Source organism: Nipponia nippon, unplaced genomic scaffold (genome assembly GCF_047370975.1).
Source record: "Nipponia nippon isolate SJK-2023a ecotype South Korea unplaced genomic scaffold, ASM4737097v1 scaffold_1, whole genome shotgun sequence".
Taxonomy (NCBI): domain Eukaryota; kingdom Metazoa; phylum Chordata; class Aves; order Pelecaniformes; family Threskiornithidae; genus Nipponia; species Nipponia nippon.
This window is the reverse complement of record NW_028262290.1, coordinates 166,431,877-166,458,965: the sequence shown is the minus strand read 5'-3', so window position 1 is coordinate 166,458,965 and position 27,089 is coordinate 166,431,877. Positions and strand designations below refer to the sequence as shown.

General features: G+C 52.5%; 1 protein-coding gene across 2 annotated transcripts in view; it reads left to right on the top strand.

Annotated features, from left to right (window-relative positions):
• Positions 1–2,148: 2,148 nt before the first annotated feature.
• The window catches only part of SETD2 (SET domain containing 2, histone lysine methyltransferase), a 73,269-nt gene continuing 48,328 nt past the window's right edge, over positions 2,149–27,089 (top strand). Inside the window, exons 1-3 of one of the 2 annotated variants that reach the window (XM_087732257.1) lie at positions 2,149–2,330; positions 17,831–17,846; positions 21,979–26,420. In XM_087732257.1, the coding sequence (XP_087588383.1) occupies positions 2,293–2,330; positions 17,831–17,846; positions 21,979–26,420 (4,496 nt within the window). In that variant the 5' untranslated portion in view covers positions 2,149–2,292. Of the gene's footprint in view, positions 2,331–16,974; positions 17,717–17,830; positions 17,847–21,978; positions 26,421–27,089 lie in introns of those variants that run through there. The other variant, XM_087732248.1, reaches the window with a different exon arrangement.

The following is a 27,089-nucleotide window of genomic DNA, read 5'->3' as shown; positions in this document are numbered from 1 at the left end:
TGGGTTTGGTTTAATTTGTTGCAGCTCACTTCTGTTGCTGTAACGGCCCCCGCTCCCCAGAAATGCCGTGGGTAACTGCCTAAAATCACCTTTTCTTTACAATTATCCGTTTCCAAAGGCTTATAAAGCTGCTGGAAATTCAACCCAGGCTCAATTTCCCAGGAAAAGGCTTCCGCACGAACTGAGCTAAGCCTTCCTTCGACCTTCTTCTCCACCCACCCGGCCTTTGCGTCCCCCTTGTGCTTCCGCGTGGGTGCTGCTCAGTGCCACCCACCCCGTCCTCACAGGCCCCTGTGCCGCTGCTGCCAACGCCGTGGTCCCAAATCTGGAAAAAAAAAAGGAAGAAATCTCAATTTTGGATGCTGTCAGTCATTTGGAAGCCCCTGCATGAGCGGGAAGGCCCGTACCGCACCCCAAAAGTGGGTGGGTGCGCGGGGGTGCTCTGGCACGGCCTCGCTGGGGGAGCTCTCCCCGGGGCTTGGGGCGTCGGTGAAATAAAGCCTCCTTTGAAAGGACGAGGGCGGCTTTTAGTGATTTCATGACGTTTGGCTCCAAAGGGCGGCCCCGGGCACTGGCAGGGCCTGGGGAAGGCACCGCCCCGGGGCGCGGAGACCTGGGGGCCTCCTCGGAGCAAGGCCCGGGGGTGCCGGCGTCCGGGCTGCGATCTCAGGGCTGTGCCGGCTGTGATCCTGGGCGCGTCCGTGATCCTGGGGGAGATCCTGCCGTTGTCCCAGGGTGCCAGTGTCCCGGGAGTGATCCCGAGGGTGTTGGTGTCCCATGGTGTCAGCGTCTGGGAGTTGGGGTGATCCTGGGGGTGATGGTGATCCTGGAGGTGATCTGGGAGTGCCGGTGATCCCGGGCATGCTGATGTCCTGGGCTGCGGGTGATCCTGGCGTGCTGGTGCCCTGGGGTACAGGAGATCCCGGGGGTGCTGGTATCCTGGGGGTGATCCTGGTGTGCCATGGGTGATCCGGGGTGCTGGTGATTCTGGTGATCCCAGAGGTGATCCTGGTGATCCCAGAGGTGATCCTGGGGAGATCCTGGTGTGGTCCCAGTGATCCTGGGGAGATCCTGGTGATCCCGTGGCTGATCCCAGGGATATCTCGGTGATCCCGTGGCTGATCCTGGTGTGGTCCCAGTGACCCCGGGGAGATCTCAGTGATCCTGTGGCTGATCCCCGTATGGTCCTGCTGTGGTCCTGGTGTCTGGTGTGGCCCCAGTGATCCCGGGGGTGATCCTGAGGAGATCCTGGCAGTCCCACAGCTGATCCCAGTGAAGTCCCAGGCGGTCATCCCATGGCTGATCCTAGTATAGTCCCAGTGATCCTGGGGAGATCCCTGTGATCCTGTGGCTGATCCCGGTGTGGTCCCAGTGATTCTGGAGAGATCCTGGTGATCCCATGGCTGATCCTGGTATGGTCCCAGTGACCCCGGGGAGATCCCAGTGATCCTGTGGCTGATCCCGGTGTGGTCCCAGTGACCCCCAGAAGATCCTGGTGATCCTGTGGCTGACCGCGGCGTGCTCCCGCTGGTGCCTGGTGTGGCCCCGGCGATCCTGGGGGTGATCCCGAGGAGATCCTGGCGGTCCCACGCCTGATCCTGGTATAGTCCCAGTGATCCGGGGGAGATCCTGGCAATCCTGCGGCTGATCCCGGTGTGGACCCAGTGATCCTGGGGAAATCCTGGCGATCCCAGCGTGGTCCCAGTGATGCCGGGGAGATCCCTGTGATCCCGCGGCTGATCCCGGCGAGGTCCTGGTGCCTGCTGTGGCCCCGGCGATCCCGGGGGCGATCCCGGGGGCGATCCCGGGGGCGATCCCGGGGGCGATCCCGGGGGCGATCCCGGGGCGATCCCGGCGGTCCCGCGGCCGGTCCCGCCGTGGCCCCGGGGCTCCCCCGCCCGATCCGGGCGAGATCCCGGCTGGTGCCGGCCCGTCGCCGGCGGTGCCGCCGCCCGCCCGGGGGGAGCGGAGCGGAGCGGAGCGGCGGCGGCAGCGGAGCGGGCTGGGAGCGGCGGCGCGGCGGCGCGGCGGGGAGGAGCCGGGCGGCCGGGGCGGACTCGGCGGCGGGCGGCGGGCAGGGCAGGGCAGGGCACGGCGCGGATGGCGGGGCCCCGCCGGCGGCCGCTGCAGCGCGGGGCCCGGCGGAGGATGTGAGGCGGCGGCGGCGGAGCCGAGCCCCCGCCGGGCTCGGAGGGCGGAGAGGGGCCTCCCCCGCGGCGCGGCCCGGCCCGGCCCGGCCCGGCCCTGCCCGCCCGAGGGGCCGCGCCTGCCCCCGACAGCGGCCGCCCGACCATGGGGGACTTCTACGACCCGGAGCACCCCACCCTGGAGTAAGCGCGGGCCGCGCCGCCGGCCGCCCCGACCGCTCCCCCGGCCGCGGCCTAGGGCCTGCCGGGCCCGGCCGAGCCGCGCCGCGCCGCGCCGCCCGCCCCGCGGGGAGCCGCCGGCGCCGGGGGAGCGGGGCCGGGGCGCCGCCGCTGCCCGCTGCCCCTTCCCTCCTTCCCCGGGGCGCGGCGGGCGGGCGGGCGGGGTAGGCCGCGCATCCCCGGCCTCGCGTGAGCGCGGCGGCCGGGCGCCGGCGGGCGGAGGCCGGGCAGCGCGGGGCGGGGGGGGGGGGGAGGGGGAGCGGAGCGGAGCGGCGGGCGCTGCCGGCGGCCGGGGCCGGGGGTGGCGGTGGCGGGGGTCCGCCCCTGCCCTGTCCTCCCTCCCCTGCCCTGGGGCGGCGGGGCCCGGGCCCCCGGCCCGGCGGGGGGAGCGGTGCCGCCCGCCCCGCGGAGGGAGGCCGGGCGGTGAGTGCGGACGTGTCCCGGCCGCCCCGGGGGGCCATTTTTCCGCACCTTTATTATTATTATTATTATTTCATTTTTCCCGGTGTGCGGAGGAGTTACCGAGTCCCGTCTTTATTTTGCCCTTTGAATCCTCCCTCCAGCAGCCCCGGGCCGGCCCCTGCCCTGACCCCATTTTCTGACAGGAGGAAGGAACCAGGCAAAAGGGGGGAGAGCAGCCTAATGGCCGGTGAACTCCGGTTCTCCTCTCCGCTGGGGATTTTCACCAACCCCCCCGACATCACGGCAGGGCCGCCGGCTTTATCGTTTCTTCTGAGCAAGCCATTCCGTTCCCGCTGGTAGCGGTGGGGTTTCTTTCCCCCCCCCCCCTTTTCTTGTTGGTTCACGAACGCTATTTTGACATTTTTAGACTTCCTTCGCGAAGGATTCGGGTGCTTCGTAAACTTTGCGTGTACGGCATCCCCGACGTGTGGCCGGCTCCGGGGTGGAAGGAGGCAGACGCCTGGCCCGTAGCACACCTCTGTGCGATGGTTGGACCGGAGGCAGAGCTAAAAATGGCGCGTTTTGAGCAAGGACAACAGAGCAAACCTTTTTGAGCGAACGCTGCGAGTTCTGTCTGTGCCCACCTGGAGCGGCTGAGGATCTGTTTCAGCTGAAACGATGCCTGCGGCCGAGCTTTCTAAAAAATTAGTGAGAAACAGAGGATTTAATTTGAAATCCAGGTTGTGTTTTGCTGGATGTGGCTCTTGCCTTTCTCCCGGGACAGGAGAGCTTGGAGGAAGCCCTGAACCTCATTTACGTGAGCTTAACCCCGGCAGGGAGCGACGGTCCCATCCTGAGCCACCCGCCGGGTTCGAACGACTCTACTATCCGTCCAAAAAGTTTTAGCCTAATTTAGGTCTTTCACCTTTTTAGTGTAGAGCGGGAGGGATCCTGGCTGCGGGGGCTGGGGTGGCGCGTGGCATTGGGTGTCAAACCAAGCCTCACGCGGAGCTTGACGGTTAAAAGCGTACGGGTTATATCACGCTGCCGCTTGCTGTCTAAAACAACCTCGGGTGTCGCAAACCTGGGCTCTTGAAAGAAGCCAGCGCCGTTTCTCTGACGGCTTTTTAAAAGAAATGCTGATTTATTGGTCTGGTTTTGGGGCGTTCTTGGGGTGTGCGTTCTGGGTTGGGGCTCTGCAAGCTGTCGGGAGGCGTTCAGATGTTTCTAGGGGCCTTGTTTCCCCGTGCCTGCCTCGAAGCCCGGGAGCCGTGCTCGCTGCTTCGTTACTGGCCCGCCTTATTTAGGACGTGCTCTTCCCAGCGCATGTGCTTTTAGCTTGAGGAAAGGATTGTTTGCAGTAGCTCAGCGATGGTTTTCTTTAGAGGCTCGAGGTTCGTCCTCTCCTTTCCCGCTCTTGAATGCCGTGATATTAGAAATGCGCCATACGGCGTGTCCGGGGAACCTATCGGGTATTTCCAAAGCGCGGTCGGCCGCTGCGGTGGAGAGCGCAATTAAAAACAAACCGTGATGGCTGCGGGATGTTTGCTGCTGCCGGAGACGGTGGCTTCCCCCGGTCCCGCACCCGCTGGCGTGATGTGCGTGGTTCATTTTTTGGAGGAGCTGATTTTGTAGCTCGTCGCGTTGGAGTTGTGCTGCCGCGAGACGTGGGGGCTTGGCGAGCGTTGGTCAGAGCCCGGTGACGGAAGCGGAGCTCGGTAAATCAGCAGGCTCAGCCTTATTTTTCATGGGAATTATTCCCAGAATGGTTTGGGTCAGAAGGGACCTGCAAAGATCACCCAGTCCATCTCCCCCGCCGTGGGCAGGGGCGTCTTCCACTCAATGAGGTTGCTCAAAGCCCCATCCAACCTGGCCTTGAACACTTCCAAGGATGCAGCATCGTTGTTGCTACAGTGGAGCCCCACGCTGGCTGGAGGAGGTGGGATATTGCGTCGGGGAGCTGGACTACAGGCGACTTGAGTACGTGCTGACGGTGTTTACCGGAGTTTTCCTGCTAGCCAAGAAGCTCCGGCTGGCTTTTGCCTGGTTGATCGCTCTCCGCATCCCACTCCTGAGCCAGAGCTCAGGTTCTTGAGAACTTCTGCGTCCAGCAGAGCCAGCTCTCCTCGCCTTTTTAGGCGCTCAGACTGGGGCCAGCCTCAGCTTGAAGCCGCCGCCGAGCTCCACGCGTGGTCTGCAGCTTCTCCGTGGAGCTGCCCGACGCCGACCTGCACCTACTTGGTGGATGTTTGTATTGTAGGCTGCGAGCAGAAGAAACTTCGTCTCTTCGTGCCGTTACTGGAGCTGTAGCGATGCAGCCGATACAGGCAAACCTGGGACGAGCGAGAAGACGCCGTGATCGTCCCTGGCCGCTGCGTGCCGGTGGTTGGAGGACCCTCTCAAACAAGTGGCACCTTGCTGGGGTCGTTGCATGGGGCGGGATGGATCGGGTGGAGCCTCCTGGGGATCTCTTCAGCTGGCGTCTCTGCGTTACGATGGAAACCGAAGGTGCTGCAGCAGGTTTCCTGTGGCTGAAATGTGTTTATCCCCTTCTTCTTCTGCGCTCTGCTGCAGGTAGACCTCCCCAACTTGAATTTAACTCCTTTTTGGGGGAAGACGGTCCTCCTGTCGTCCTGCATCTCCGCCGGCCAGTGACGCTGGTGGGGCTTGGTGGTGCGCGTGGGTGGTTTGGTGGGGCCGGGGTTTGGGGCCGGTGCGTTTGAACACCCCGATGATTTTGTTGATGTGACTTGATATGGATTCAAACAGTCTAAAACTTCAGGTTTTTGGGTCGTGGCTGTTACTACGGGGTTTTTTTTAATGTGCGTTGCAGCTGTGGAGACTCGTGGGCAGTTCAGCGTTTGTGCCACTTTGGGACTTGATTATTTTTTGCCTCTCGTAGGCATCTGGATTCTATTTTCTGCTTTTCTCTAAGGAAAATGAGCGGTAACGTCGGTGCCCTCAGCACAAGGCAGGAGCTCCTGGCAAACACGTTGTGGTTAAATACGGCAATTCGGGTCCTGGAGTGTGTTGTTCCGATCCGTCGGGAAATGCTAATGGATGGGAAAGGCTCGGTTTCACACCTGCATTTCCCTTTGAACACTCTGCCCCTTTATTAAGGAGATTAACGATGGTCCCACGGGCTGCGAAATCATGAGTAGTAGGGGAGAAACATGGCTCTCGCTGCCTGAGCGTACCTGAGGGCTTTTCAGCTCCGTGCTTAAGCCTTCACGTCTCTGAAAAGTCAGTTTGTTTAAAGAAAGAAGCTCTTTATGCGTCCAAAATTTGTCTGGGTCGTGGGAGGAGACCTTCACCTGCTCCCTTGGCAGGCCAGTACGTTACCGGACAAATTTCTCCCTTGGGTTCGTTATTTTTGATGTTGTCTTAGGGCAATTCCCAGCTGGACCTGAACTTTCAGAGGCTGGTTTCTTGCAGTGGAGCCGAATTAAATGAGGTTGTTTATCTCCAGGTTGGGTATCTCCAGGAAGGAAATGTGGACGCCGTCCAGCGCTGCCCGTTCCGCTCTTCTCTCACCGTTTTCCTGATCCATCCGCAGCGCGTTTTCGGTACCGTTGCCCAGTTCTCTTAAAAACGAAGCCTGAGGTTTGTAGCTTTGCTCTTAGAGAAGTCGTCTTCTCCTTAGTTTTTGGTACCCAACGTTGGGTCTTCTGATGGTCGTTGGGTTTTGAGGGAGGAGGACCTCTTGGCTTGTCCTCCTGCCCTGGATTCTTGTGCAGCTTCCACCCGCCGCTCTGTCGCTCCTCCTTTTCCATCTGCTTGTGGTCCAGAACCGCGGCGTGCAGGAAAGGCAGGGCAGATCCGCAGTGTTTAGCTTCAGGGGAAATTAAAAAAGGGAGGGGAAAAAAAAAAAATAGGTCCACGTTTTGGCTTCGAGCAGTTGAGGTCCCTGTGGTTTCTGCCAATTCAGATGCCTGTAAATCGGAAAACCGTGCATTTTTCCAGGAGCTGGCCGTGTGCGAGCATGCTGGGAATACTTTTCTCCTTTGGTTTTTGACGTTTTAGGTCTGCAGATCGGTGGTGCTCGTCTGTGGCGGAGTGACTGAGGCCGCAACGATGTGTGTGGACAGGACGGGGAAAGTCGCGGCCTCGGGATGCCTCCCTGGGAGGGTGTGCTCCGGCAGCTGGGTTTCTCAAAAATGAGGAAATTTAGCCACTGTAGGCTACCCAGGCAATATATTTTGAGTTCCATGTCGTTCCGTGTACCTTTAGTCACCCGGACATGTGCACGGATAATTACACGCTCCACGCTTAATATGCAAGGGCGGCTAATGTATAAACTCCTAAATACTACGGTTCGGTGATTGCTCGGAAAAGTAGACGGAGAAATCCTTGGTTTTTGAAAGGAGAAGGCTTTCAGATGGTTCTCTTGTCTGAATTGTTTCTGATTTTCCCTCTGCAATTTAATATTTTCTTTGCAATGGCTCAAAGTGGGCTTAAAATGGATAGGTGACAGCCTTCTTTCGCCGTCCCGCGTTAGAGATCCGTTGACAGACTTCTAAATATAATTTGTTTGTGTGTATATTTAGACGGGGAGAGAGGATTTATAAACGCCTACTTTTAATAGCCATAGAAACATAAAGAAAAATTAATATGTTTGCCGTATGCCTCTGACCTTCGTCCAGGTGAATGGACTGGCTGCGTTTTGTTATTTAGATGGTTATTTAGATTTATTATGAAGACGAGCTGGGGCGTACTGGTGGAGCCGCGCAGGCTGCTTCGGTGCAAGTTCCTCGGCGCTGAAGGAAGCAATGAGGAGCCGAAACGCCGCTGTTGGTGGTTTAACACCCGCGTGGGCGCAGCCCCGGACCCCTGCAAGCGGGGCCCTCGGGAGCGCTGATGCTCTTTATGTTTTACAGCATCCCGGGCTACGCTTCGGTTTGGGTTTTCCGTGCCAGAACTGGTAGGATTCGTTGGGAAAAAGTCTTGAGAAAGTCCACGTGTGGCTCTGGTTTTTGTAGGTTTGGTAGGACACTTGCTGAAAAAGGCTATTTGGTTTTTTTCCTTGACTTTTTTCTTGATTTGTCCAATTTTTTTTTTGTAAACTTCCGGAAAAATGTTCCATCCCCTCTGCAACGAGCTTCAGCCTTTCGGGATCCATCTGAGGCCACCATCCCCCAGAGCATCTCCCTGAGAGCCCAGGCGCTGATGTGGAGCAGGACCTGAAATCCAGGAGTCAGAATTTGACCCAAAATACTGACGCAGGAGGATGAGGTGTCGGGCTGGGCCTGGGGAAGGAGCCGGAGCCTGGGCAGTGCTCGACCTTGAACGCCATTTTCAGGACCAAACACAGATTCCCGCTGGCTTTACCCCCCACTGCTCAAAGATTTGACGGTTTCCACAGCATCACTTTGTAATTGTATTATCGCTTTTCTGTTGGAAATGCATCGGCGGAGGTTTTGCAGCTGGAAAGAAAAAGCGTGTCATTCAGAGTTAGCAGAAAACAATGATTTTTTTAACATTTGCAGCCTTCTGGTGCATCGATACCCAACAGAAAAAGCTCCAGAGCCTAGTGCTTGGAGTTTCCTTGCACAGCCCATTCCCAACTTGCACTTTTATTGCAAATAAAGGTATGAAGGGGGTTGAATTTATCCGTTCCTACAGTAATTTCCCTGCCTGGTATCACCTTGTGTTTAGCATTGCCACAGCAACCGGCCGTGATGTTGCAGAGTGATAGCGGCGTGCAGGTTTGCACTCATTAGCTCTCGTTTCTTCTTGCCGTGTTAGGCTGGGCTTAATCTCGCTAAAATAGTTTGATTTAAAGCGCTCGATCCTCCAGGAGTTGGTGTTGCGGGGAGCTTCGGTTTATTTTCTTTTATTGAATTGAGAGCGGCTCCCAAGATGTCTCCCGCTGCTGACTTAACCTGCCGGGCAGGTTTTGTAATAGAAGATTAAACTTCATCTATAATCGTGTAAGAAATAAATACGTTAAGGATTTTATATTAAAGCAGCAACCTTAAGCCTGGCTGGGCTGTTGCAACGTTTTATTTACAGCACTGAGACGACAAAGTTTTTCGGGGTGCACGGCGCGGGTTGCCGTTTCTACCCTTTGAAGTCTGACACCTGATTATGGGAAAGTATCTTCTTGTTAAATTTGGGGTGAGTTTGGGGTAAGAACGGGACATTTTGTGAACACAGACTTTGATATGGTGAATTATGGAAGTATTTGGTGTTACATGCATGTCTGTGAATTATAAGGTGATCTCGCTAGGGTGACTGAAGGTGAAAAAGTACCCTCAAATTTAATGGTTTTGCCTCCGTCTGAAGCGTCTTCCAAGAACCTCTCTTGCTTGGGATGCAGGGGACGGGACCGCTCCCGCCTGCTGGCTGTTTTGGGGAGAAGGGGATGCCGGGGCCCACCGAGGTGACGAATCTCCTCGCCGGGCGTTGCGGGTGGCACACATCCCACTGCATCCCGCTGCGTCCCAGTGCAGATGTTTCCACCTCACCCAGTGACACCGGGCTCGTGGGAGACCTCCCCGGGGCCACCGGCGTGGTTAGCCTTCTCCTGAAGCAGGTAGACTTCTTGCAAGCCCAGCCTGCACCCCAAAACAGAGAGAAATCTTTATTTGCAAGGCGTTTGAGGGGACAAAGATGACCTGCAGCGCCGAGGAGGGTATTTGTCGTGCAGGCTTGGCGATGCCTTGATAAGGGCAGGTTAGGAATTTGCTTGCCCCTGGAAGGAAAATCCCGCAGGTGAAGCGGGATGGTGCTACCTGCTGCAGGTCTGGTCCTGCTGGCGGGCACAGGAGGCGAAGGAGGGGTAAAAAAACCCCATGTTTTTACCCATGTCAGAAATGCAGAAGGTGCGGTGGAGCCTGGGGCTGCCCAGGGTCCCGCTCAGCCCTGGGGAGCGGGTCCTTCCCCCCCTTGTGCCCTCCCCGAGGGAGGGGCCTCCCCTTTCTGCTCGGTGGGGTTTTTTTCCCCCTTATTAGCACAGACCTAATCACCCAGAGCCATTCCTCAGGTCAGATGAAGCCTCAAAGCCTCTGCGTGTCCAGCAGATATCTGGTGGCCCGAGCTGCTGACTTCCCTGCCGAATTGAAGCTATGTGCTGGTTGCCAGTAGTCATGATCGTAAGTCAGCTTAGATATTTCTGATGATTATTTTATTTTTTTTAAATTCAGTGTGCTTCCAGGTCCCCCGCCTTGCTGTGCTTCCCCTGTCGCTGCAAGAGGAGTGCTTTAGAGAAGCGTTCGTATCACTTGAGCCTTGTATTTCGTGGAAGCTGGGTGTAGCCACTTGCTTTTCAGCAGGATTTAAATACTGACATAATTTCCCTGGTATCTCACATCTTTTAACTTAATTTGAGCAGTTTAGTTCAGCACGTGCTGAACTTTTTCTGTGCAGCCCGGTGATTGCATGAGATGGGGATTTGAGCAAAATGAAAAAACGATTTGGTTTTTTTTCTTTTTTCTTTACTAATTCCACTAATTCCTTTTCCCTCCGAGCCTAGAAATGTTCCCAGTGTGTAACCTGGCAGCGCCTGCAGATGCTGTGCCGCCGCAGTCGAGTCAAACGTGACCGTCCCCGCCGGATTATGACGGCAGGCGCCGTACGTGAGAGGGAGTTTTGCTGGCACTTGCTTTCTCTCCTTTTGTTAATGAACTCGGAGGGTATTGACTATAAATCTGCAGCGGAGCCATAGAAGGTATTTGCTGCTTCTCCTGGTGGCGAGCGATTTTGGCTTGCAGGGTCAGTATCCCCAGGGCGTGCTTGGCTGTGTTGTGGTAGTGCCTCCGCTTAAACCAGCGGCAGGGTCTTGCTGCTGCAAACACTGTTTGTAGGTGTTTTAAAATGTCCGTGGCCTGAAAAGCCTGGAAATAAATAGAGGTGGGATGGGGGGGGGGGCAGGTAAAAAAAGTTGGGAATGAGGATAACCACCTTAGTGGCTTGTTCAGGTTGCACACAGGCTGTTGCAGGGCTAGGGGCCGACCCCGGGCTTTTAAGCCTGGCCTAACCCTGGCTGTAGGAAGGAGGTTTTAATTTCAACCTTTTGAATTGTTAGAAATTGTTCAATGAGGTGGTGAAGATGATGAGTGAAAGAATGACCTTGCCTTGCAGGGTGGGCTGCGATGCCCGCAGCGCCCTGTGCCTCTTTGTAAAGCTGCCGGTTTTAACGTGGGCTGGGTGGTTTTAACGTGGGCTCCTGGTTTTAATGCAGGTTTTTGGGTTTCTTTGTGCAACTCCCGCCCGTCCATCCCAGGGGTGGTACCCCAGCGGGCCAGAGCCATGTCAGCCCACCCTGCCTCTTCCCCTGCTCGCCTGCTGGAGGTGATAAGCCAGAGGTGATAAAAACCGCAGTTGTGATAGATCCAGCCTCATCCTTCCCCAGGGGCAACTGCAGCCCTGGATGGACAGATGGCTCAAGGGTGTGCACCCATTTTAGGAGTTAATTGCATCAGGTAGGGAAAACACAGTTTAAGAGCAGCTCCTATGTGTGAAATGTTTCCCTTTGTTGCCTTATGTGCCTGATCATGTCGAAAGGAGGTGATTTTGAGGCAGGGATTACGTGAAAAGTGATCCCATTTAAATGTTGTTGATGGGAGGATGCTAACTCTAAAAGCTGCTGCTGAAATCTCTCCTTCCCTGATCTGAGAGGAGGAGGAGGAGGAAGCTTTCCAAGGACTGATGCTCCCATGGTACTGAGCCAGAAGCCGTGGTTTTGAGTTAAGCTGTGGGTTTGCGCCCTCTCTTTTTGGCACCGTCACCCTTCCGTCCCCCCAGCCCCGTCCTCCTCCTTTCCCTCGCTGTGTCGGTGCTCTGCCAATAAATCCCTTGCCTGGCTGCCATGGGAACAGCATTGCTTATGCTGATTGCTGTCACGATTTCAAACTTGATTTCTTCTTTTGATGTGCCCCGGCACCGAGCAGAAAGGGGAGCGTGGGAGCCGTGTGCCTGGTGGTGAGTTTGGGAATTCCCGGGCTTTTTGGGGAAGGAGCAGGGTCCTGCGATGCTTTTATTGGAGCAGAAGACTGGAGAGCACTGGAAATTGTTTTCTTCTTAACCAGGTCTTTTTCCTGAAGCAGAAGATCCTCTTAAACGCTAATATTATTAACACAGGGATAGCTAAATAGTTAATAAATGAAACTTGGGCCAAAAAAACCCCCAAAACCTCAGCCTCGCATGCTCCTGCCAACGTCTGTTTTCTCTGACCCACTTTCCTTTGCAAGAGGAGCAGCAGCAAAAGCAAATTATTTTCAGAAATCATCCTTTTCCCCCTTTATTTCTTCCTCTTCTCTTTAGGGTTTGGGGCTGCACGGGCTCTGCCGGACCCGGGGCTTAATTCGTAGCTTGCGCAGAAGTCCCTTTGCCGGCACTGCCAGCTGGCAAAGAAGAAGCATTTTAGCTCATACCATTTTTTTTTTTTTTAGCCTATATTTTCCCCAGCTGTGGAGAACGGAGTGTAAATGCTCGTAGTAAAAATTTATAGGGCTCTAAGTTTTCCATATTGTGTTGTAATGCCTCTTGAATCGGTTCTCGGTGGCTCTCCTCCAGCCTGATGAGAAATGGGACCCCGGGCTGGCCTGCAGTGGAAGCTACAGCAGTTGAGTTTCTTCATCTTCTTCGTGCCTGCTGTTGAAAGGGCTCGTGTCTGGGGTTCTTCTGGATTTATAAAGTTCATTTCGGGTGGGAAGGGAGCGTTCACCGATGCTTACGTGGGACTCCATACACCAGGAACCCGTAATCCATGTTAACACAAAAATCCCTTTCTGCGTACTGGGGACTGTGCAGGACGTCACTCAGCCCTTAGCAGTTTTGTAAATGAAAGAAGAAATATTTCTTTTCGATATATTCAGCTACTTCTTTTCCTGGCGTCTTCAATCCTCTGTTCTTCCCTGTTTCAGCACAGCAGAAATGGTGTGGCTTCCCCCGCTCCAAACTTCCAACTCCAAACCCAGAGAAAATGCGGTATAAACTGGCAAATGCTGATTTGGGGAAGCAGGGGCTGGGCGAGCCGGCTCGGGGCGACGTGCCGCAGGGACAGGTACGCGCTTACAGCTGCCTTGACCTCGTTTTCTGGGGAGCTTGGCTTGGTTTCAAGCTTCTGTTTAAAGAAGATGTTTGATACCGTTGTGTATCTCCTGGGCGTGCTTTAGCCATTCCTCTGTCCGTGGCTTTTTGGGGGAAGGAGCAGGATTGTCTATTAACTTCCCTGCTTTTTTTTTTTTTTCTGGTTGTACATTATCCGGTGGTGGTGCAGTATTTTTGGGAGCAGGGACACGTTTGGATATTAAAAGCACAGCCCTCTGTACAAAAGATTTCACAGCAATTTAGCACCGTATTTCAGTTAATCATAGGCGCTGCTGCACGTTTGTCCTTGTTTTTTATCTCTAGCCGGCCACATTAGAGACTAATAAACCGAGTGGGCAGTAGCACTTCAGACCTGGAAGTATTTTATCAAATTGTTTGGTTTCGAGGATGGCAGGAGCTGAACGAGAGCGGTGGTGAGCGAACTTCATCTCCAGCGTCACGGTGCGCGGCGGCGGCGGGAGCCCAGAGGTGCAGCCCTCCGTCGCCAGCCGGGCAGCGGTGAAATCTGTCTGAATATTTCCTTTTTGGATCTTGCTGGAACTGCAAATTTCCACCCGAGGTGTTCGTTTGTTGTGGTGCCTTCTGGTTTGCTTCGCCCTGGTGGCGTGGGCGAAGGGTCCGGGAGCCGCTACCGACGTCCATCCGCGTCCCCACGCTGGCAGGACGTTTCTGGCCAACCTGGCCTAAGCAAAACAGGCTGGAGGTTGGGATTTCCTCCGGTTGAGTGCTGAGGTTTTGCATTTTGTTTCCTTTCTTCAGAAAGAAAGGTGATTGCCCAGGCAGGTAGGCTTTCAGATGGACCTATGCTAATGCCTGCACAATACCCCCTCCTCAGCCTAGAGGGAGGTGTGCTGAGTGCCTGCTGGGGATGGGGCTTTTTAGGCTTGCAGGGTTGTTAGTCTTGCAGATGTTTAGATAAGAAGAGCTTTAGGCTTCCAGATTTTCCTCTCTTAAGAAGAAGAAAATGGGAAAAAAAAAAAAAAAAAAAGACCTACGGGAGGGGAGCCTCTTCAGGTTTTGTCTTAATGCAGACCAGCATTTGTCATTTAGACTCCAGAAGCCTGAAGGCATTTTTTTTGTTTGCTTTTTTAGCATAAGCAAAGCCTGCCTATAGTTCAGGTTACAGCGTGGATTACATCTTAAAAAGGAGAGAAGTCTCATTCATGTCAAGCTGTTTAAGCATCTAAGAAATGCTGGAGCTGCTGAACCTCAGAATTAAAATACAACTTTATTTTTTATTAACATGCCCGTGACAGACCTGGGATGTTTCCATGAGCAGGAAAGCGGGAGGAATAAAAACATGGGGAAAGAATGCTATATAAGGCCACTAATATATTTGTATAAAGAATTTTGGTAGAAATGTGGGTCCACAGCCATATAAAAAACCTTTCCTGCCAATACAGCCTCCTCTGTACGGCGTGGGGGTTTGGGCTTTGCTGGCTGCCGTGCCTGCTGTTGGGTGCAGTCGTGCATTTGTGGGGTGTGCGCGAGCACGTCTCGCTGTTACCTGGCCGATATTTGTCGTTAGTTCATCACATCTGACTGGCAAAATTGTTCCTTTAAGTTTTACTTTAGGGGCAGACTGAATTTTATTTTATTTTTGAAATACTAATACACAGGGCTGCTGTAGATAAAGAGAAGATGGTACAGTTCCCTGTTTTGTTTTGTTTGTTTTTAATTTGCTAACCACTTGTTTGTAGAGGTCTTCGGTTTTGCTTTGAATTTTATTTTGGGTTTTAACAAGCCCTTTCTCTTGACATTCACAGAAATGAGCCACTAAGTGCATGAATTCAATGCCAATTTTAATAACAGCCTTCCTTTTATGTACCTGCAGATAGCGAGGTGCAGCCGGAGGGAAAGAAGTGGGATTGCTCTAAACCTCTGGGGCTGGAAACCTGCTGGAAAACCTCCGGGTTGTGTGTTGGGATGGATCCCCAGCTCGCGTACGCTCTTGTTGTGCCGGGTCTCCTGCCTGCCAGCTCCTTCCTCGGGCTTGTAACGTGGGGATTTTATGTAACTTCAAACCCAGTGTGGGAGGAATTTGGCAAAAGGGTTTTGAGCGAACAGCAACGCGTTCACTAATTTTGGAAATCTATTTATATTTTTTTTGATCTGGGGCGAAGGAAGAGGCTGTAAATGGAAATGTGATCCATAAGCCAAGCCAGCTACCTCCTTTATTAAGGTTAACCTGCGCCAGGGCGCCCGTAGCGAGGTGGGACGACTTCCCGCGGCCGACGGCTGCTTTAGCTGGTGGTGGAGGGGTAAGTCAGGAGGGACAAGCACGTGGGCATAACTGGCTGAAATACCACTGCAGAAACGCTTCTCTGTCCAGTAGAAATTAAATTGTTTGTATAGACATCTAGGACTATGCAAGATACGTTGTCGGTAATGTCATATCTACTTCATTCTTACATATTTTATTTTAACAAGCAGTTAAATTCATGCAACATCTGCTGCTGTTTGGTCCCTTCTTAACTGGTTTTTATCTTCTGATATTTTGATTTCTCACTTGCCACCCTTTAAGCTGCTCAGATTTTAGCAATTCCCCCTGCCGAGGGCAGACAAAGTCTCGCTACCAAGTGGCTTTAGAGCAACAAGATCATCCATTTCCTCACGCAGCTCATTATTTTCTCTGGGTTTGCAAGGATCTCAACTCGCTTTTTTGCCCTTCAGCGTATTGCAGTTTTCGTGCCCGCTTTGACCCGCCGTGCAGAAGCCGGTGCTCTGCCGTCCGCCTTCGTGGAGCGGCTCTTTCGAGGTGGCAGATGCTCAGGCTGCTCTACCAACCCGGCCTCTTGCCTAGGAAATCTGCTGCTGTGGCTGCAAGCTTTGAGCAGGACGTGAGCTTAGAGCTGGCCTGGATCGTGCCGTGATTCCTGCTCTTTTGTAGGCATGTCCTCTTGGAAGGGAAAATTTCATTCTTAGCTTTCGGTTTTTGGAGACCTCTACTTTGTGTACTTGCCAGCATTTTATCTTAATACTGGTTTCATGCAATGTTTCAGCAACAAGAGCAAGAACAGATTGTTAGGAGGAATTAGTTACTTCCTTTACTCTTACAACAGGTTATTAATTATAAATACTAAACTTCATTACCTATCTCCCAATATATAGCTACTTAACTCTGTATTCTTAAAGAGACAGTTATTTCTGTTTGGTTTAGGGCCACCAGCTTTCATCTGTTGGTCGTTATTCCGTGCTGTGTCACAACACATCTGGTTATGGATGTCTTGAAAATCTTCATAGAATCGTTTAGGTTGGAGAAGACCCTTAAGATCGTCAAGTCCAATGTTCACGTTGGGTCTTGGCCGCGCTAGACCTCCGAGCTGTTCTCGCCCCTTGTAAACGCTTGCGTTCAACACTCGAAATACGTGACCGTCAACAACGTCGGTGTCCTGGAAGTCTAAAACTCCTCTTTCTGTATTGCTAAAAATGAAACCTTCTTTTAGGCACTAATTTGTGTCAAAGTGCTGTTCTTAGAGGGCTTCTGACCTCCTCTGCGTCAGCAGTTTTTTGAATTCATGGCTTGCTTAACCGCATTAAATCACATACGTGCCCTCGTGTACTCCACAGCTTGCTTAAACTCGTGGCTCGTGTTTCCTCAATGAAAACAAACCCTGTTCTTGCTGCTCTAACAATGATTTATAGCCTATTAATAAGCTTTATCAACTGGACGTGAGCCTTCGTAGAGGCAGGAGTATATTACTGCTGGTGATAGGTCTTTCTACCGGGTTGCTCCTAATTCTCTGTTGATGATGGTTTAAATGGGGAAATAGGTGGTTATTGCCGTGCCGTCGCTGCGTCGGGTCCCTGCCTGGGTTACGCAGAAACCGAAAGCTTTGGCTTTCTTTTCCAGAAACCGATGCTTCTCGATTAGCTGACATTTGAAGTGAAATCTGTGAACCTTTTCTGCAAGAAATCTTTCACCGTGTCCCACGACGGCGCCGAATTACGGCTCAAAAGCTGATAAAATTTAGCAAAGGTCTACATGAAAACTTGCCCTGTATCTGTAAGGGAGATAGGGAAGAGGCTGGCTGCGTGCAAACGGAAAGGTTAGAGCACTGGAGAATGCTTTTGGACTTCTCGTAGAGGAAAGAACAGGTAAAACAGATGAGCTGTTGCCGTGTCGGTTAAGGCCTGTCGGTAACCGCTGAAACTTCTACAGCTGCTTCTGTAGTTTTCCTTTGGGGGCCGAGAAACTCACTGAAGCTCTCCCAGGTGTCGGGCAGAGCAAGAACAGAGTAGTCGTGTTCTTGTTCCTTCTCCTTCCCTGTAAGAGAAACTGCTTTGCTGGCGGTATCGGACTGAAGAGCTTAGGGAAGCAAAGGCAAGTTGGGCTTTCCTGTTGGCTCAGTGTTGGCAGGTTGGGTTGGGATCAAGGTAATGCTCCAAATGAGCTCGTTGTTGAGCGGCGAGCTTCCAGACTACTGATTAATTAATTCTAGGCGTCGTGGTAAATAGCCAGGGCCGCAAATCCGTAGCATCATACAGCGCTAAGGTGTTCCTAAGCATCTGTAATTTCTGGCGGTGAGAGAGGCAGATGCTTCCACTGTTTCTGGGCTGCTAAGGAAAATACTAAAATTGAAAGAAACCCAAGGTCAGCTTTTTACATCTCATTTTCAAGATTTTTATAGCTGCGTTACCTCTGCAGTGTCTGTTGGAATAAGGTTCTGGCTGGTTTGCAGGCCCTTAGAAGAAAACAGCAAGGCAGCGGTTTGCTCAAACAATGTTTGCTCTGTCAAAGTCCATGCAGAATTTTCAGCCTTGGAATTACTGAGCTTCAAAACGATGCCGTGCTCCCCTTCAGAGGCGGCTGGCCCGTCTGCTTGACCGTTGATGATGGTGGTGGGGACATCTCTTGCAGCAGGATTGGTGTTACCCTCGCTCCGTGTCCCTGGGTCCGTCCCGTTTGCAGTGCCAGAGATGTAATGTTACATTTCTTGTTTCTGCCTGATGTTTACACCTTCTTTTTATGTTTTCTTTTGCATGTTTTCTCGGCTGGATTGCAATAGAGAAGAAGAAAATGAGGTGAGTAAAACCGATTCCTTTCTTGATGTAGCTCCCGAGACATGCGTTAGCCCAACCTGGTTAGTTTGACCTATAGATTCCTTGAGTCGCGAGAGGTCCAGGTAGAGCAAACTGATGTTGTTCTGGGGTGCCTCTAGTCCAGTGGTTAAATCCAGGAAAGAAGGGAACCACCTTCAGTACCGCTTCTGCCGTCTGCACACGGGGACGCGATAGCAGAGCGCGACGGTGCCCTGGAGTCATTCGGTGTAGGTAGATGCTGCTCTCCGCACCGTGAGAAGGTGATTATTTAAGGACTTAATCTGTGAAAAGATTGCTGTATATGGCTCAATGAATTTAAGGCGAAAGGAGAAAACGCGGAGGGACTGGAACAGTTTATAACATCCTGGCATAGGAACGACTGCTGCTGATAATTTTTGATGCTGCAGGACGGTATCTGCTCTGGTTGTGCTGGTGAGCGTACTGCGCGTCCTCCCCGCGGTCCCAGCGAACTGAGAGCTGCAGGAGCACTGCCGCTTCGGTAATCGTGTACCTCTGCTGAACGCGCAGAGTGGGCTTCTGTCGCCTTTTTCTTTCTGCAAAATACCCACAGCAACGGTTTGGGGAATGTTCCCTTTCTGCAAAATATTAAAGGAAGGAGAACTCCTCTTCTACTAGAGAGCTTTTGCCGGTAATTGCTACCTATTAAATTTCAAAAGCTACCTGTGGAGTATGTTTAAAATTCTGTAAGTCCTGTTTTGTTAAACTCGGTGTTATTTAAGGAAAAAAAAAAATCCCTGGAAGGGTGAGCACATGAGGGTGAAACATTTGTTCTGAACTGTATCCTCCCTGCTGAATAGGCTGTGAAAAGGGGAGGAACAGAAGCTTAGCAGCTCCTTTTTTGCCTTCAGGTCCTGTGTTTTGTGTGAAGGGGGATGTGGCCGAACCCCGTTATTCACTTGTGAGCTCGGATTTCAGATCCATTGCGCTTGAAGTTAGAAAGATTTTGATCCAAAACATCACCACATTTCCGTAACTGTGAATTTTGCACGTGAAATAATTTCACAAAAGTTCTAGCAAGAAAGAAAACTCTTGAATGGTGATGCACAGTATTTACTATATTTTTACTATATTTATATCTATGTACACATTTTTTTTTAATACATAATTGGCATAATAGGTGAATCCAACCTCTGATAAGAATTTGGATTCAGCTTTGCGGAGACTCCTTCCATTAGACATCAGGGTGTGGATGAAGATAGGAACCTGATCTCCATTCTCCCAAGACACAGGCACACAGATCAGGGGTATAAAGGTGTGAATTTCTGGTGATGTAGGGATAATAATTGACCCAGCAAACCCACAAAAGGATGTTTCCTTGCCTTTCGGGCGGCTGAGCCCGGCGTCCTACGGGAAGGTGGTGTCAGCAGCATTCAGACGTGTAGAAACTCGTACCTGAACACTTAATGTTGTCCCGTATGCTTCCGTGAATTAGTTTATATACACTTGTGTAGTAGTCTCTGGATCGCTTTGATGTGTGGATTCTGTTGAAAACAGGGCTAGTATTTTCTTTTGATGGGTGTGAGACAGTCGTGGAGAGAGGAGCCTGTTTCAGAGCTGGGCAAGCGTGTGGACATGCACTTTTTTTGAAGGTCACTGTTTGGGTGCCCTTTTAGCCATGGCACTCGTTTAAAAGCATCCATGAAATAGCACCCATATCAATAACCCCCATTTAAAAGGAATGCTTTTTTATTTTTTGCACCCAGAATGCAGCTCATCATCTGCTGGTGAAGATCAAATGTTGTGTACGGTGCTGGATTTGGTAGCCAAGACTGTTCACGTGGAGACCGTGACACAGTTTTCACAATTAAAATAAAACCCCATGTGTTTCGTCAAAAATGAGGATATTTTTGTATATATAGCATTCAAGGGTGCAACTAGAAGGAGATGGGGTTTCCATTCCACCAATGTCTTATTTAATAATTTACTACGGTGCCTTTCGCCTGAGCAGCTGTGCATTGTTTTACAGAAGTTAAAGGATAACTAAGTACGTAATCATTCACTCTGGGCTGCAGGAGACCGCTGCGGCTGCCAAAGGTGTGTTCAGGCGACAGTTACGGGAATAAAACCCAGCTCTGCACAGTTTTTCTGCTGCTCCGACTGTTTCCGTTGGAGTTGTGCTTCTCACAGAAAATATAATTACGCTAATGCAATTTGGATTTGGGGGGGATAAAGACTACGGACACCACCACCCTTTTACCACGGTGCGGCAACATTCAGCTTTAGGGATTGCGCTCGCGTGACACAGCTTTTGCACAGATGAGCCCTAAGCTTTAAAATAATTGGAGAAGTGCTAAGACGGGTAAACATACGGTGCTTTATGCTTTGAAAATTGCTAATCTTGGGGTTGGCTAAATGCATCCTGTAAGGTAAGAGGTTCCCACGTTGAAGGAGCTTTGTTGCTGTGGACTTGCTCCAGTTCCAAAGCCAAGGTTCGATTGCGAGTGCTGTAATGGCAGCTTTCTTGGTGGAGATCCTGAGCTCTTCATGTCCTAGAGAAGGGGACTCCCAGCTCGTTAGCATCGAAAATGAACGGACTTGCTGTAGCATGGTCCTCGCTGCAAGGTGGCGAGGGAGATCTGGGCAGGAGACAGCACGTAGCTTCTGGTATGAGGTTCAACAAGGCTCAGGGCCGGGTCCTGCACTGGGGGCACAGCAACCCCAGGCACCGCTGCAGGCGTGGGGAGGAGCGGCTGGGAGCTGCCCGGCGGGAAAGGGCCTGGGGGGGGTGGTCGACAGCCGCTGAACACGAGCCAGCAGGGTGCCCAGGTGGCCAAGAGGGCCAATGGCATCCTGGCTTGTATCAGGAACAGTGTGGCCAGCAGGAGCAGGGCAGGGATGGTCCCCCTGTGCTGGGCACTGGTGAGGCCGCCCCTCGAATCCTGTGCTCAGCGCTGGGCCCCTCACCCCAAGGCGGCCATGGAGGGGCTGGAGCGTGGCCAGAGCAGGGCAGCGAGGCTGGGGCAGGGGCTGGAGCCCAAGGCTGGGGAGGAGCGGCTGGGGGAGCTGGGGGGGCTCAGCCTGGAGAAGAGGAGGCTGAGGGGAGCCCTCATCGCTCTCTGCAACGGCCTGAAAGGAGGCTGGAGCCGGGGGGGTCGGTCTCTTCTCCCCAGGAACAAGCGATGGGACGAGAGGGAACGGCCTCAAGCTGCGCCAGGGCAGGTTTGGGTTGGGTATTAGGGAAAATCCCTTCCCCGAAAGGGCTGTCAGGCCCTGGCCCAGGCTGCCCAGGGCAGGGGCTGAGTCCCCATCCCTGGAGGTATTTAAAGGACGGATAGATGTGGTGCTCGAGGACATGGTATAGATGGACTTGGCAGTGCTGGGTTAACGGTTGGACTCGATGATCTTAAGGGTCTTTTCCAACCTTGATGATTCTGTGATTCTGGTGAGGTGCCACTGGAGCATGTTACAGTCACTTGGCCTGGAGGTGACAGAGGCATCACGCACGACTGAGTCCTGCTGGGAATTCTTGGAGGTTGTTATATTAGTATTGATCTACGCCTGAGCCTGGAAACTTATGAGGAATTACTAATGATTGAGATAAGCCCCGTCCTCTCCCACCTCCTGCCAACAGCCTTAGAACTGCTGCTGTGATTCTGGGTAGTCTGATTCATGCTGAAACCAAATGCACCCAGGTGCAGTCTCCTGGGATGTGAAAAGAAACAGAGTTAAAGCTTAAAAATGCAGGATATTTTGTAGCCTGGGACCACAGAAACAGCACAAATAAAGTGGTGCTATCTCGTCAATTAACTTTATATGTTGAACCCTATCTCTTTCTAAAAACCCTAAGAATTAAATGAAAAAAGGACTTTCAGTTTGCTCATTAATAAGTCAGTTAAAAAGCCTCAGTTTAAACCCCAAAGGAGGTTTTGCTCCAGACTGGAAATGACTGGGTAATTGATTTTGTTCAAGAGAGAGCCAGGCGCGGAAGGCAGCGTGGCTGTGCTATCCCAGAGTCCAGCCCAGGGTATCAATTTCTATTTTATCGTCATGAAAAATTCACCAGGTAAAAGAAAATAATTCAGTGTGCCTGTAGAACAGAGTTAAAAACCCCCAAACCCAATTCCTCTAACTGCATCTTCTTTTTCTTTTGCAGGGCAAGCCTGAAACCGTGCAGAAAGCTGGCTTTATCAAAGGCCCGGTGTTCAAAGGCATTGCTTCGAGTCGCTTTTTGCCCAAAGGCACCAAAACAAAGGTTAACCTTGAGGAGCAAGGAAGACAAAAGGTGTCTTTCAGCTTTAGTTTAACCAAGAAAACCTTACCGAATAGATTTCTGACTGGTCTTGGAAACGAGAAACAAAATGAAACTCAGAACTCCCCAGCAGTACCCCTTCAGACTGACTTTAACCCCAAAAGTAAAATGGACCTGGGGGATGCCGCTGGTTCAGCTGAGGAGTCTTCACCTCCAAAACCGAAGGTAGAATTAGGGAAGATCCATTTTAAAAAACATTTACTTAATGTCACAGCAAAACCACCACCAGCTACAGCAGCAACGCTACCGCCGCCGCCACCGGCTGTGGCACCGGTAACGGAACCGGTGGCATTGGCCGCGGACTTTCCCTCAACGCCGCCGCCTCCCCCGCCTCCCCCTCCGCCGACGGTGTCGCCAGCAGCATCGATGCCGGTTCCTGCAGCGGCAGCCTTGCCACAACTGCCGGTAACGCTGATGTCGACGCTGTTGCTGTCGCCGCCCGTGGAAGCTGAAGTCCCCGCTTCGAAGGAGCCGTGCCACGCAGTACCTAAGGAGGCTTTGGAGCCGGACATCAAGCAGGATGCGGTATCGCGTGGTTCGGAAGAACGCGTAACTCAAAACACGCCCGAGCAGACGGAAATAACTCCGCAGAAGGAAGATTCCCATATTGGGAAAGAGGATGAGGTTTCCGACGGCTCGAAGGGTGCTCCCCTCTGCTCCCGGAGGCAGGGGTCGAAGAGGAAGTTCTCCCAGTCCGATGGCACGCTGCTGGGCTCCGAGTCCGACGAAGATTCGGTGAGGACCTCCTCCAGCCAGCGGTCGCACGAGCTGAAGATATCCAGTACGGAAAAGGAGAGAGATCCCAGAAGAAGCTCTGCCTCCCTCAGAGGTGACGACCTGGGGAAGTCCTCCTCGCGCTCCAAGTCGGACAGGGATGAGAAGTACTCGAGCTATTCAAAATCGGAAAGAGATTCACGGTATGGGTCCTCCCGCTCTCGATCAGACAGAGACAGAAGGCGAAGTCGGTCTCATTCCCGTTCCCGATCCGATCGGGGCTCCCGAACCAGCTCTTCCTACTCGAGGTCAGAGCGTTCGCATTACTACGAATCTGACCGCAGATACCATCGGAGCTCCCCGTACAGGGAAAGGTCGAGATATTCCCGTTCGTATGCAGACAGCAGGGCACGAGAGAGCTCGGACTCGGAGGACGAGTACAGGAGGACACATTCCAGATCGAGCGACTCCAGGCGTACGTCGTCCCACTCCTCCTCCTCCTACAGAGACTCGAGGACTTCTTACTCTAAGTCGGACAGGGACAGCAAAGTAGAGTCGTCTCATGCCGACGTGGAGAGGAGAGGAAGGTCGTCTTCGAAAGCAGACAGAGATTCAAAAAGGACTTCAGAAAGTGAAGTAACCAAAAGGTGCTCTCCCCTTGATGAGCTAGGCTATCGAAAGGGGACATCCCATTCTAAGCCCGACAGTAATGTGAATTCCTCCCGTTATAAGTCCACCCCTTCAAAGACCCCCGCACCAAAGCCTGATAAATTTAAGAGTTCTTTCTGTTGTACAGAATCGATCGAAGAAATAAAGCAGCAGTCTAATTCTCTAGATTTAGAGACCTCTTGTCTAAAAAGCAATGAGATCAGGGTGTCCATTGCGAAAAAATTTGAAAGGGAAAAGACACTTTCTCCATTAAATCAGTTAAACGATTTGCCCGCTTTTAAAAAGGCAGACGAATCGAAAGCGGGTTTTGCTAACTCAGAGTCCGAGGAGCTTACAGGAAACGAATGCCACGACAGTGTTAAGGAACAAGAAACTTTATTAAAGATAAAGCACGATCAGTTAAGAACGTGTTTCCCCATGGAGCTGAGTGTAAATGGGTCCCCGGAGGGTAGGGCTGATGGTTTGGCAACTTCCAGTGCCTCCAAAAGAGAGGATGTCGCCGCGTCTTCTGACGATAGCCTGTGTCGGTTAGAAGCATCGCCTGTCGTGAAGATGAGTCCGTCGTATCCGTTGCCATCTAATGGGTTTGAGAGTACGTATGCATCTCAAGAGCAAGAGCCGGATGATTCTCGGGTCCAGTCCAGCGAGTGCAACAGCCTGTTTAGGCAAGCGGAGGCTCCGGTCCCACAGCAGCAAGGGGAAGCCATCCCTTTGCCCGTCGTGAATGTAGATCATACTAAAACTGTACTTAAGAAGCTGGATGATCAGGCGACTCTGTGCGACAAAACCAAAGAAGCAGTTTTTTGCTACATTTCAGACGATGCCACCCCTGCTTTGTATCATTCGGAAGTTGAAATCGAAGCAGAACCAGTAGATTTAAAAGTTACGTCCGAGACTTTCCTGGACGTGCAGGTAGAGCCACAGACCGTTACGTGCGATTACGAGAGCACGGAGGATTACCACGCAAAGCCTGCCTGTGATGATGAGCACGGTCATCCTTCCCATAAAATTAGCCTGGCGGTGGAGAGCTCGAGCAGGGATCCCTCCCAGGGTGGCTGTTCCCCGAGGCTCAGGTCGAACCATCCCATGCCAGAGGAAAGCGTCTCTTCCAAATGGGATGTGCCACCGCTGGATGCACGCCAGGAGCTGCTGCAGCATTCGGAAGCCGAAGAGATGCTCGAGTTGGATACTCAGCACGTTGATCTTGGTTCGGCAAAAGGCAAGCCATCGTTCAAAGATGAACATTCGTACTATTCGGAAGTGCCGCTGGAGCACCGCGGCAGAGAGGTCGTGGAAGAAAGTGCTGTTTCCACCGAGGGAGTTGGGCCGGATGATTTGAGAGTTCGGCGTCCCGGCGTGTTGGCTGAGAAGGATGAAGGAAAAGAGCCCTTGGTGGCTTCGGCTTTTCCAGACGCCTTGTTTCCCTCTTGCGACGTCATTGTCACTGCAGAAGAAATGGAGACGGTAACTCAAGCCCCGACGTGCGACAGCAGTGGCAACGCTGCTGAATTTGTTCCTGCCAGTCACGACGATTACTCTGACACGGGGGAGAGTGACAGTGAGAGGGGCAGCGAAGACAGTGACACGGAAGACTCTGATTCTGATGACGGCGTGCCACGGAAACGGCTCCAGTCTGTTGTGGTCATACCAAAGAACTCGACCATTGCGATGGAGGAGAGCAGCCCCGGCTCCTCGCGGAGCAGCCAGGGCAACCGGCGCTTCTCCGACCACTGGGACGATGAGCGACCGGAGCCCAGTAGACCCTACTATGAAGAGAGATCGGAGAATATGGCGAGTAAAGGTGGTCCACAAGTAGAGAGCAGATGTTCTCCTAGAGGCATGGAGAAGAGTCCAGCAACTTCTACCGAGCTCAGCAGGAAGGAGATGGAGGAGCTGCGGCCGGATCCATGCCAGCCTCAGAGCGACGGTGTTGACAGTACGAGTCAGGCAGACCTGACGGCAGACTCCCACAGCAAACCCAATGCAGATGAGAGAATAACTTTGAAGGATCTGATGTCCGTTGGTAGACCGATTGGCCGACAAGACGAGCAGCCGTTTTGTCTGCCAGAGAGTTTCGAAAGTGCCGATAAATCCCGACACCAGATGAGCTCTTCCAAACCGGACAGTAGGCAAGGGAAGGGTGGGCTTAACCAGTCCGGCCTCGGAGAGTACTCCAGGCTGGATGGTTTTCAGACAGCGGAGGATCTGGGTGGTTTGGGCTGGGACTTTTCCCAGCCGGAGAAGCCCAGTAGCACCTACCAGCAGCCGGATAGCAGCTTTGGGGTCTACTCAGGCTACATCTACCAGCCGGGCTCGGGAGCGTACGGCGGCTCTCAGAGTTACTGGCAAGGCAACGGTTATTGGGATGCGAGGTCTGCTAGCAGGCCTTCTGCAGTTAATTACGAACGAATTCAAGGGCAAGTACCGGATTCTTTAACGGAGGATCACGAGGAGTATGAAGAGGATGACCGTTGGGATGATGACTGCAAGCCTCGTTTTCCCAGCCCCTCGAGTAAATGCCAGGTGCCGGGGCAGAAAGAAAAAGGCTCGGTGCAGGCACACGAGATCAGCAGCAATTCGACCAAGGAGCCGGTGCCTGGCGGGGAGAAGAAGGAGGAGGTGAAGGTTTTGGAAAAAAACGATGCGAAAGAGCGAGGTCCACCAAAAAAAAGACGCCCGGAGTTGGAGAGCGACTCTGAGAGCGATGTGGACTCGAGGGAGAAGAAGAAGGTGAAAACAGAGGGGGAGCAAGTGGAGTCGGCGCCGCAGGACTCCTCCATGGTGGGTCGGTTGTGCATCATGGACGACTTCAGAGACCCCCAGCGCTGGAAGGAGTTTGCCAAGCAAGGAAAGATGCCCTGTTACTTTGACCTAATTGAGGAGAATGTGTACTTGACAGAAAGGTAACTGATTTTTTTACCTTTTTTTCCCCTTTTTTTCCCTTGCCTATAGCAATTTTAGGTTTCAACTTGTATTTATTCTGTGATAGCTTTTTTTTATGGCCAAATTGGCATAATTTGGAGGGAGGGAGGGAGGGATGTCGTGTTCCCTACGTCTAGCAAAGCTGCTCGTAGAGGAGATGATGCTGGGCAAGTGTTTAACCCCTCCTGGGTCTCTTCTCCTAAAGAGAAAACCCTGGTTGGGCCCAGAGAGGCCCTGGTGATGAGAAGAGGTGGAAGATTGGAGGGTATGGGGGGACGATGATTTATTTACACCCTCTTCTCAGTCATCTTGCAGCATCCCCTTTGTCTACTGTTGATTTGGGTATCAGGCAGGACTTGCGCACGTGGGATTACAGGCATCGGCACCAAGTAAATGTGTTATCCATGGCAGTTTGTAAGGGTAATTCAATTGCTTTCCAAGCTTTTTGCTTGCTCTTGTCCACCGTTCACCTGAATTTGGTGTGGTAGAGCCCAGAGCAGTACAGCAGCATCTCCTTGCTTGCCAGATCTCGGCTCTTTAGTGTCCCCAAACGCCAGCTCGCTCCCTTTCTGAAGACACAGGGAAATCTGTCTGGGCGTGGAAAAGGTTTTGGACAAATAACGTGTGTTTCCAAAGGTTTTGGTGACTTG